At 42.6% G+C, this 12,177-nt stretch overlaps 1 protein-coding gene across 1 annotated transcript in view; it reads right to left on the bottom strand.

Moving 5' to 3' along the window:
* Nucleotides 1-12,177, bottom strand: part of ZNF862 (zinc finger protein 862) — a 31,992-nt gene that overhangs the window by 16,312 nt on the left and 3,503 nt on the right. The window contains exons 2-5 of the mRNA XM_008065984.2: nucleotides 8,827-8,938; nucleotides 7,031-7,135; nucleotides 4,801-5,498; nucleotides 1,974-2,151 (exon numbers count right to left, since the gene is read on the bottom strand). Of these exons, the coding sequence (XP_008064175.2) occupies nucleotides 1,974-2,151; nucleotides 4,801-5,498; nucleotides 7,031-7,135; nucleotides 8,827-8,938 (1,093 nt within the window). The remainder of the gene's footprint in view (nucleotides 1-1,973; nucleotides 2,152-4,800; nucleotides 5,499-7,030; nucleotides 7,136-8,826; nucleotides 8,939-12,177) is intronic.

Here is a 12,177-nt window from a genome sequence, read left to right on the forward strand (position 1 = left end):
AGCTGCTCCCTGTCGCTCACATTACCACCTGAGCTTGCCTCCTGTCAGATCAGCACTGAAAAGCCTGCTTCCATCTCCAGCACCCTGTTTTTGTGAAGCAAGGTTTTCTGCAGTGACAACAACCAAGATGAGATTACAGAGTAGACTAGCCATAAGTGACACAGTTTGGTTGTCATTGTCTCCCATCACCCACCCAGATGCTAAGTTTAGTTGCAGGAAAGCAAGCTCAGGGCTCCCACTGATTCTGTGTTATGGTGATTTGTATAATTATTTCATTATATAGTACAGTGTAATGATAATAGAAATAAAGTGCACAATGAATGTAATGCACTTGAATCATCCTGAACCAACCCCTCCCACCCCCTCAGTCTGTGGAAAAATTGTCTTCCATGAAACCGTTCCTGATGCCAAAAAGGTTGGGGACTGTTGCTTTAAAGGAAGACTCAACTTTTTCTAAGTGGGTGTGTATTTTTTACAAATGAATTTTTTCCTCATTCTCATTGCTTTCAGCTTAGTAGGAGCAGTGATGCTCTTTGAAGGACACCCAGGACCTAGGGCATGATTATGAAACCTCTGTCACCACAAGATAAAAGAGTATTTAAGTCACTTTGAATGCTTGGGATGCCATTTAAAAATTATGAACAATGACAAAAACACATATGTAAGTGAAGAAGGTTTAGAATGTAATCCAGATCTTAGCTGCACCTGAAAAAGCAGTATAAACAAGGAAATATGACATCAATTAAGTCATAAATATTCTTATCCTACAGAAGTCAGAACACAGGTGGCGCTGGAATTCCTAAATTGTGTACAGAAGTCTGTTTGGCAAGGTTTCTGTTACAATGCCTGTTAGTAAATGAATAAATAAATCCTATAAAGATGAAAAATTTGTCTTTCCATCTTGATGCTGCATAAGAACTTTGGGTGTCTTCCAGAAAGAGGCAAAGAGAAGAAAAAGAAATAGATTCGGAAGCCAGGCTTGGTGGCTCAGCCTGTAATCCTGCGCGTCTGGGAGGCTGAGGTGAGTGGATTGCCTGAGCCCATGGGTTCGAGACCCGCCTGGGCAGTGAGACCTCATCTCTACAATAAATCAAAAAATCAGCCGGGCATGGTAGCGCATGCCTGTAATTCCGGCTACTCGGAAGGCTGAGGCGGAAGGATTGCCGGAGCCCAGCAGGTCGAGGCTGCGGTGGCCGGGAGCGGCCACTGCACTCCAGTCTGGGCGACAGAGTGAGACCCCAACTCAAAAAAAAAAAAAAAAAAAGAAATAGATTCAGGAGAGAAGAACACTATCCCAAGAAAGCAATAACCACTACCACCTTCTTAATCTTCCATGGTCAAAACCCAGTGACCCCTATGCTAAAGGCAACCAATCCGTGCTGGCACTTGGCCAAGATGAAGTCTCAGCCCCAAGCTGCACAGACAGAGGGTGGCTCTGCTCAAGCCCTCCTTTCCCTCTGTCATGTCTCAATGCAACTTCCTCCTTCTGGTCCCCCTGATTTTGAATTCAGTTAAAACATTTCCCACTCTGTAAAGACTTCCAGCTCTCTCTCACCAACGCCCAGAAAAATCAAACCTCTCTTCTTCAGTAGCCCCAGGATACTCTTCCAAAGCTCCTTTTATGGGAGATTGTATTATTTTATAGTTTCTTATTAAAATGTCTGCCTCTCCCACAAACCTGCTAGCCCCTAGAAATAAGAGACCTTGGCTCATTTGTGTTTATCCAGCACATAGCAGGTGCTCAATAAATGTCTCGTGGAAGATGGAGGGAAGGGAGGACAGGTGGGTGGATGCAGAGGTGATAAAGTACAGTACCCCAAAGCAGAGAGAGTTCTGAGGTACAAAAGATAGTGTTGCTCTCTGTCTCTGCCTTTGCACAGGGAGAAAACAGAAATAGGAAGAAGACCATAGCTGCCCTTGTGGGTTTCCCATGTCAAACAAGGTGGCAAATAAAAGTCTCCATGAGTCTTTACCCAGGGATGCCAACAGCTCATAATTCATCCGCATCACATCTCTGTACAGCTCCTTCTGCCGCTTGTCTAGCATGCCCCACTCCTCCCGGGTGAAATACACCGCCACGTCCTCAAACACCACGGGGAGCTCCTCAAACACCATAGGAACCTCCTCCAACAGTCCCTCTTCAGAAGGATCCTGCAACAAAGAGCAGCAGTCACTCAGCACACCTTTGAGTCAGACATCCGCGTGAAACTTCTGGGGGCCTCCTGAAGACCCATTTCTCCTGGGAGGCTTACCAAAAGGCCCAGATGTACTCTGAGGAATTAGTTTATTAATTGGAAGTCAAAGAATCAAATTAATGAGGCCCAGAACCAATAGGTAAAAACCAAATGAGCCTCAGTCAGATTCTAGGATCTTCTGAGAGGAAATATAAACACACCGAAAGAACATATCAGTAGAGCCCATGACTGTACCCTGTCCTTAGAGTCCTAAGAGCAGCTTTCTGCTACAGAAGTGACTGTCTGCCTCTAGGAGTGCCTACAATGATTTTCCAATGGCTTGGAAAGGAGGATATGCTCAAAAAGAACTAAAGATGCTGATAATCAGTGACTATGTATATATATATATATATATATATATATATATATATATATATATATATCAGCATCTTTAGTTCTTGTATAAGTTCGATGCAACTTAGTTGATGCATTCATCTGTAGAATTTGTTTCTGGCATGGCAACATTGTGGTGTTGGGAGCTTATTTGTCATTTGGAGTGCCAATGCTGTGCTTGTGACTACACCTTGCATTTTGCAGATATGAAAAAAGTTAGTGCTATTTGTGGGCTAAAGAAGATGGAGTATTGAGTAGAAAACCACAAACACTTCCAACATATTCTTTTGCTTGAGTTTAACGGAGCAGTAAAGGCAATAGAAGTGGCATGAAACATTTGTGCTATGTACGGGGAGGATGCCATTGGGGAAAACATGGAAAGAAAATTTTAGCCGGGTTCAGTGGCTCAGCTTGTAATCCCAGCACTTTGGGAGGCCAAGGCAAGTGAACTGTCTGAGTCCGCGGGTTTGAGACCAGCCCAGGCAACTTGGCGAGATCTCGTCTCTATAATAAATAAAAAAATTAGCTGAGCGTGGTAGCATGTGCCTGTAGTTCCAGTTACTTGGAAGGCTGAGGCGGAAAGATCACCGGAGCCCAGCAGGTCAACTCAACTCTAGAATGGCTGTGAGTGTCCCACTGTACTCCAGTCTGGGTGACAGAGTGAGACTCCAACACACACACACAAAATCTTTTTCAAAGAGGGCCGCTTTGATCTGAGTGATTCTCCATGTTCAAGAAGACGACTGGACTTTGATGAAGATCACTCAAACACTTTAATCCACAGTGATCAACATCAGTCAACCCAAGAACTGGCAAATGTGATGAAGTGTGACCAGTCAACCATTGCACAACGTGTGCATTCCATAGGCAAGTGAAAAGCACTGCGAACGTATGCATCAACTACTCCGACCTGTCTGTCTTTTATCTTTCCATACACTAGATTTGCACATGCCTCGGTGCTAAAGAAATTCAAATTATGAAAGGTTACACTTGTTCATTAGCTTCTAAACTAAAAATTAGCAGGAGTATGAACATGAACATAAAGAGAAATGAGCTTTGTTGTTTTTCTGGATTCTGGAAAAATTTAAGCTTACTAACTTGAACTGGTTTCCTTAAGATGTTAACTATAAGGAACATCTGAGCTAGTCTCATTCGACTCTGGAGAGGGTGAGAAAAATGATATGTAATAAAATCTTATATATAGGTGAGAAATGGGGAAGGTTCTAGTTACTCAAAGAATCCAGTCAGCAGAATCTCCTTAGAGGCTAACTTTCCAAATAATTTGATACCTATAAAATAAATGTCAGGTAAGCACTAGAGCCCTTTAGGGCCAGGAATGGAGTGAGGAGTGGAAGGCAAGGAATGTGGTCAGTGGCTCTAGATGAAGTCCAGTAAGGGCCATAACAGCTCTTGGACCTGGATGTTTCATTTCCTCTCAAGTCTCAGTTTTCTTCCAAGACAAGTATTTGTTTTTGAGACAGAGTCTCACTCTATCACACAGGCTGGAGTGCAGTGGCATGATCATGGCTCACCACAGTCTCAACTTCCCGGGCTCAGGTGATCCTCCCACCTCAGCCTCCCAAGTAGTTGGTACTACAGGCACATACCTCTGCACCTGGCTAATTTTTTATGTTTTATAGAGATATGGTCTCTCCAGCTCCTGAACTCAAGCGATTCTCCTGCCTCGGCCTCTCAAAGTGCTGGAATTACAGGTGTGAGCCACAGCGCCCAGCCCCAAACAAGTTAAACAGCACTTGTTCGACCAGCCTCATAGCAACATTAGAAACAATACATCAAACAACACGTGAAAAACTTTGCAATGTTTAAAAGTGCTACATTATACCAAAATTAAAGTTTAAATTTTAAAAATACTGATAAGAGCTCTGTGGTTGTTTTGTGGTTGTGAATTATTTCTTGAGTTCTATGTTTCTTTTGGATTCTGAATAAAGATTATTTTTTCCTTCATATCAGAAGTTAGAATATTCTGTCCCATTAATTATGTTTTGCTATTTGCAAAAAGGAGATGATAATAATAGGGTTGTTGTCTGAATTAAATGAGACAATACATGTAAAGCACTTAAAACAATGCCAAGTCCATTATAAGTTAGCTCATAACATTATGTTAGTAGCGAGTATTGCGGTTATTCTTTTATCACCACCATCATGTGATATACATTGTTCGCAGTACAGAATCCTTCTCTGTAAGACACAGCAATCATTATAAATGTGTTACCTGACTGCAGGATTCAACAGCACCATTACATAGAATGTTCATGTTTGAGGAGTTGTGGATACCATCAGTGATTTCTTTCTGCCTCAGACCTGAAATGCAGTCTAGATACAAAGCAGGAATTGCTCCATTACCCCCAGGGTTTCCTAGTTCAGCCTTTGAACTTGGAAGGAGCTCAGCCATACTATCAAAGTCTCCCAGAGGTCCTGGGGGGTAGAATATGGGATAATCTGCAGTGAAGAGGTGCTCTGGGCTGGCCAGTACATCTCCAGATGGATCTCTGATGCTACGGAAACGGGCTGCCCAGAAGGGGTCCCTTGCTGCCAAGGCATTGACACAGAACATGTGAGCTTTGCTCTTGGCATGGTACTTGAGAGTCTCCACCTTGAATGGTCCTGTGTAACCTTCTATTAATCTTGACCGTTTATCTCTGACAGATGGGTATTCCCGGCAAGCAGAGCAAAACAGAGCCGTCTGTTCCTCATTCATAACCAGCCATGGAAACTGTGCAAACCATGACTTCTGGATAGAACGGGGTTTCAGAAGTTTCTTGCTTCTTCCTGTCCAGTCTGTCTCGATGTTGCCACTCTCTGTAGTGAAGTGGGAGAGGCAGGCTTTCTTCTGAGGTGGCAGGTACTGTCCCCTCTCCCTGGTGGGACCTTGCACCTCTGTTTCTTCCATGTAGCCTATGTGACTTTTTCCTTTAGAGAAAAGAGACAAATGGAATTTGCTTTGAAATCCTATAGTTAGAGCTACTGCAACTCACATAGGCTTTCATATACATCAAATATGAAAAGTGGAAGGTATACACTCAGACAGAAGTGGCACAGCCTCTATCTGAATTATCTTCTTTGAGTCCCCCCAACTCTGCAGGCCCTTACTTTACCTAATCCCCCCAAAAGTCAAAGGGATGGGCTTTAAACAAGTTCCCTCCCTCCCTTAAATTTAAAGGACAGATACACCTGGCCAAAAAGAGATCTTTGAAATTTCATCTATGAAATGTAAGATAGTGGCACAATCTTCAGAGGTCAAAGTTTATTTACAGATAAGAACATTAATATTATAGAACATAAGGTTAAAAAAAATCATTAAAGCCATATAATCCTACTTCTTGCCCAGCAGAAATCCCCTTCTCAGTAGGCCTCACAGATGAGCACCTGTGTTTTGCTTAAGTACCGTTTTAGGGCAAGAGAGTTACCTCCCCCTGGGCAGACAGTTTTGGTCCCCAGAGTTTTCCTTAAGCTGCAATCTTTGAGTACTTCTACCTCAAAGTACTGAATGGTGATCCAGCCCTCAAGAGAAACTCAAGTCTAATTCCTCTCTTACACTACAGCTCTTCAGAGAGGTGAGAACTCTCCTGACCTCACTAAGACTTTTCTTTTTCCATCTGAACCAGAAGTTTTTTTATTTGCTGTAGATGAAATGCAGCTCAGATGACTCTCACTCTTCTAGGATCATTTCTTATGCACCAACAAAAGTTCCCATGCCCAGTGGCCAAGGACTCAGCAATTTTTATGTCAGGCCAATAAAACCATCTACAAAACTGTGGCTAATTCCGAGAGCACAAAGCTGTTAATAGTTAGCAAAATTAAAATTAAGAGCCAAGCGGTAGAAAAGACACAAATTAGTTTCTATGATACTTCACAGTCATAAAGCAGTCTAGAGTTCTTGTTGTCCATCTGAGAGAAATCATGAGGGAGATCAAACTTTTGTGATTCAATTAATACAGTATCTTGTTCCCTATCACTTTTTTCTCCTATAGTACGAGCTGGGCTAACTTAGTTATCTTACATAATAACAAGATGCCATCTGGCCTGGCTCCAGCTAGGTCAACCCCTGGATAGGAGAGGCTTATCAAAGGAGGGAAAAAAAGATAAATCCCTAGAACTTAGCAGACATCAGTTCATTCATTCACTCATCTATTCATTCACTCAGTGATTATCTATTGTGCAACTGCTGTGTACTGTTCTAGACACTGGGAATATGTTAGCAAATAAGCCAAAGCCATGCCCGAGACTTATGTAATTATATATACCCTCAGATAGAAATAAAATAAAGGGAGATGAGAGGTTGTAGAAGGATACTGGGGGAGGTATGTATATTTAGAGTTGGAGAAGAACTGCATTGTTGCTTCAGTTGGTAGAGAACAGAGAGGGTAGAGGATGAGCCTTGTACTCAGCATCCACTCATTCTCCGGCTGAGCCCTTGCCTTTGGGCACAGGTCCAAACTCACTTGGGTGATGCTCCAGGAGACGCCTCTGGTGCTGGATGCTGCCTAGCCATGGCTCTGGCCCTTGTTCAAACTTGTAAAACAGCTCGGAGTTGGCAACAGTTGGTCCTGAGTCAGGAACAGAGAAACACACTATGAGGGCCAGGCTCCAAGTCACAACATGAAGGTGAGATCTGTCTGTGTCATTTTCTCAACATGGTAACAGGGTCAAGGAGGAAAGTAGGAATCTTGATGATTTGGCAGTGGTTTAGAAACTCAGATATCCATAAGACCCCTAAAAGAATGGAGACCAGGTAAAAGTAATGAGGGGCACAAGGAAAACTAAAAAGCTATGAAAACCATTGGTTCAGACAGAGGCCCATGAAACCAAATGCTGACAGGGACCAGCCTGATTATATAACCGAGGAAACCAGGCTAGGTGTGGGGGAGTGTGGCAACCTAGAGGACTTAATCCTGTGTAAGGGGACAGCGGCTACTCAACTTCAGAGGCTGTCACATGGAATGCACCCTGCCACACCCACCGTCCTGTTTGTCATCAGAAGCCAGAAATTAACAATTTTATGTGAAAACTCCCAGTGATTAAATATTGGCAACTTCCTTAAATGTTTTTAAGAAGACAAAAGCAGTGAAAGCCAAAAAAACAAAGCAAAACAAAACAAAATCCCAATCTGAGCCAAATCTGGTTCATAAACTGCCACTTTGCAAATTCTGGTTTAGAAGAATCTGTGGTCTTCAAACCTTTTAGAGCAGCACAGGAAGAAGACTCACCTCAGCTACAATTCCTCCATCCACAAAAAACTGAGACTATTACTCCTAACATAGCTTAGGCCAGAACCAAGATGAAATAAAGAAAGACATGGCAGACGGTCATCAAGCTGCAATCAACAAACAGTACACACATGTACACGCATGTTGAAAGGTAGCCTCCTCTTTCCTTAGTGCAGAAAGTCTTCCCAAAGAAGCAGAGCAAAGAACATTTTAAAAAATAAGGCCAGGCTCAGTGGCTCAGTCTGTGATCCCAGCACTTTGGGAGGCCTAGGCTAGTGGACTGCCTGAGTCCGCGGGTTTGAGACCAGCCCAGGCAACTTGGCAAGATCTCATCTCTACAATAAATAAAAAATTAGCTGGGCATGGTAGCACACACCTGTTGTTCTGGCTACTTGGAAGGCTGAGGCAGAAGGATTGCTGAAGCCCAGCAGATTGACGCTGGGATGGCCATGAGCATGCCACTGCACTCCAGCCTGGGCAACAGAGTGAGACTCCAACTCAAAAAAAAAAAAAAAAAAAAGAGAGATAACAAAAAAAAAATCTACATTTGTACAAAGTTTTAAACTGTTTCATTTCACTAACTCTCTATAGCAGCCCTAGAAAAATTCATACAAGGCATTAAAAGGCCAAAAGCACTCAAATATCCAGGGGTAGAGCTGAAACTGAGACCAGACTTCCATACTGCAAATGTAATGCTCTTTCCACCACCACATCCTACCTCCAGTGTCTTATGGGCTCCACAGATCCACAGGCCAAGTTTCCCACCTGGTACCCTGGGGTAACTTGAGGCATCCAGGAGACAGACATAAAGGTCTATCCTTCCCCTGCTGGATTGCCTGGCTTCTCTTGACCATTTTAAGAGGAATTCACATGCAATTAAGTTCGATATGGGATTGAGCAGATAGGTGGTATAAAGATGTCTAGAAAAATGTTTGGATTCCAGAAAGTTCTTCAGTCTTCCTATCCTGGATAAGGTTGGGGATGCTGATCTAGACTGATGGTGGTGTGGGGACATGGTCAGGAATCCATACCCAGCGGTGCCACCAGCTTGTCAGAACCACAAATCTTCTTCTGCTGCTGACTCAGCAGCATCCATTCTTCCTGGAGCAAGTACACAGTGATGTCATCAAATGTCACAGGAGCCTGGAAGGAAAAATGATAGCTGCTAAGTACCAACTTCTGCCTTAGATTTTTCCTCCACATCGGTATCCTTGACCACCTGAGGGCACCCCTACTTTGGGAACGTACCAGATTGAGAGAGCTGTTGGCAATTTACACACACGACCCACACCTCATCTCTTGAGTCACCCAGGTGCAGGTCACAGTGAGAATGAGACTGGCTCTCCTAAGAAGTGCCAGGCACTGAAACAAAACCCTGAAGTAGGCTAACTCAGGAATTTCACCATCCTCTTCCTGCATGCTCTTCACCTGCTGTCTACACACCCATCACTTCTCAGCTGGGGGCAGCAACTTACGGCACATTCTTTTACTAACTCTTGAACTTGGTAAATCTTCACTTAGGAAAATGTCCCTGATTTCTAGAAATAGCTGAAAGTCATTTAGAACTATGTCTGTGAATGAATCCAATGATGAAGACAGCAAAGCTTTATAGCTGAGACCATGTGGCTTGTAAAGTAGCTCTGTGGAGGTAGAGGAGTTCACAAAGTGTCTGAGAGAGTTCTGGATTGAGAAGGCAGATTAAACAAGGACATGTAATTTAGCTAATTCCTGGTGAATTTAAAATATGATCTTCTGCCCCTCCAAAACAAAACACTCACTGTGACAGGAAGCACAAGGAGACAACAGGAATTCAACTTAGGAAACTGAAAAGCAGATGAAAAAGTAGGAACTGAGCAGATCCAAGAAAACTGAAGCCTCACCTGGCTGTGGGCAAAGCTGAGAAATCACCCACTTTACACTACTAAATCCTCCAAAGGCTCAGGATCTAGTGGCATAGAAAATCTCTGGTCTGGGAGCGCAGGCAGGTCAGCTAAAATAATAAGAACTGGGGGAAAGGTGTTCCCCAACAAATGCCTCCCCGAATTCCCCCACACGGAGATTCCACATTGATAAGCCCCTTTCTTTCCTGTACTCAGAGTTTTTAGTCAGATTTTTGGTCTTCCACTGTTCAATGTTAGGAGACTGGACTACCAGACTTTTGAGGAAAGGCTCTAACAGGGACTACAGACACCAAAGTAGATGGGGTGGGGATGCTAAGGAAAGAGAGAGGAGAAAACAAAACAAAAAACCCCCACTATCATTAATACCATCAGAGAGGTAAGATATTGCTGCCATGAAATAAAAAATCATAAAAAAAACCAGAAAAGCAGAAGTCTATAATTTTACATTTTGTAACACAAAAACTTATCACCGAGTCAAAGAAATAAAAAATAAATAAAATTATCAACAAAAAATAAATTTACTATCCCAAATAAAAATGACATTTTGGGAAATGGCAGCTTGACATTTAACATGAAACACCTGGCCTGGCGTGGTGGTTCACACCTGCAATCTCAGCACTTTGAGAGGCGGAGGTGAGAGGATTGCCTGAGCCCAGCAAGTCAAGACTGAGGTGACCCTGAGTGTGCCACTGCACTCCAGCCTGAGTGACAGAGTGAAACTTTGACTCAAAAAAAATAAAAGAAAGAAACACCTATTTTAAGTCCAATAGTAGGTACTTCTTGAGAGAAATTACACAGATAATTCTTATTAGTCACTATAATAAATGCAAAAATATAATTTGGGTATTTTTCTGCAAAAAATTTAGACAATAGAAATAAGCAGGAAAAAATTTTAAAATCAGCATTCCCCTCACTGAAAAAAAATTAGTTAACATTTGGTATATAACCTTCTAATCTTTCACTTATGTCTATGTATGAATTAATCACTTCAAAAACAAAAATGGAATTATGCTGCCAAATATGCATGTTTTAAATAACTATTTGCTCTACAGTTTCTTCCAAAGCAATATGTCATTTTATTTTCAAAAACCTGTTGGAGGATGGGCTCTATCAACAGGAAAGGGTTCTACATAAGATATAGCCCAAGGATGTCCAGCATGGGGATGGGGGGTGAAGAAGAAAACCCTGAAATTACTCAGAAGGCATTCAGATGACTGCTGTATACCAGGACTAGAGGGTAAACTGTTCAGATTGGGGCACATTAAAACACTGACCAAGGACAAGCAGGCTCCCTGTTCATACCCACCTGTCCCCCAGCATGCACAAGTGGACACGATGAGGGCCAAGGGACACCTCACTTTAGCTCTACATGAGGAGGAGTATGGCTTACGACCGAATGTTGAATAATAAAAAGTGTCTTCCCAGTAAGGATGGCTAGACTAAAACCTCTTTTAAGCAATACTCTGGCAAGAGCTTCCTGATTTCGGGTGACTGCAAAGGGAATAAAACACAAATTCACTTCAGTAAGAGGATTCCTTATCTATGCATAGAGCAAAGAATATCTCCAGATATTCTCCAGATGTTCTATTTTAGTGGTTTCCATTGTCTACAGGGTAAAGCTGACTTCTCAGCCTAGTACCGAAGTTCCCTCAATCTGAATCTAACCCGCCTTCCTAACCTCAGCTCTATGTGTCCCCCTACCTGGAATCTCTCCTTCAGCCAGATTAGTATCACTGCAGTCACTCACCCTACCTTGCTTCTTTCCTCTCTACACACCCATTCTTTGGATCTCTGCCCATTTCCTCTCACCTACTTAGAATCCACCCACCCATCAAGTTGGGATTCACATTCCATCTCTTTCAGGAGGGATTTCCTAGCTATCTGGTCCAAGCATTTCTCCTTCCCTGGAGCAAGGAAGGCTTTCCATCCCTCCTAGAGCCTGGTCCTCAGGAAACCTATGCTGATTGGCTTATATTTTAGAATTCCCTTCACCAACACCACTCCTCTCCCTGACACCACATACATTATATGGAAAGCATTTCATAGGTAATTAACTCATTTTTTCATTCAACATATATTTATTATTTAAGTGTTTCTTTGTGCTTGGTGCATGGTGATCCAAAGATACAAGGTTAAAATCTAACAGGAGATTATGTCATTTGGAAATAAAATGACAGATAGCTATAAGTACAGTAAGAGAACTGTGTTCAGAGAAAGATGAGAAGGGAGTGGAGAGGGCTAGAAAACAGGAATGTTGAGGCAATAATTACATATATAGATAAGTACATGTACAGACTCCTATTTGGTAGTAGCAACAACAGTCTCCCAGAAGGGCACATGAGGTGTCAGGCTGCAGTGTTCCTCAGAGCACCCACACCTTACAGCAAATGGGCTCCAACAGTGATGTTATTTTATGAGCCAGTCTTTCTTTCTTTTTTTTTTTTTTGAATTGGAGTCTCACTCTGTCACCCAGACTGGAGT

This window comes from Carlito syrichta, unplaced genomic scaffold (assembly GCF_000164805.1).
Source record: "Carlito syrichta isolate Samal-C Ts95f unplaced genomic scaffold, Tarsius_syrichta-2.0.1 Scaffold308825, whole genome shotgun sequence".
Classification (NCBI taxonomy): Eukaryota; Metazoa; Chordata; class Mammalia; order Primates; family Tarsiidae; genus Carlito; species Carlito syrichta.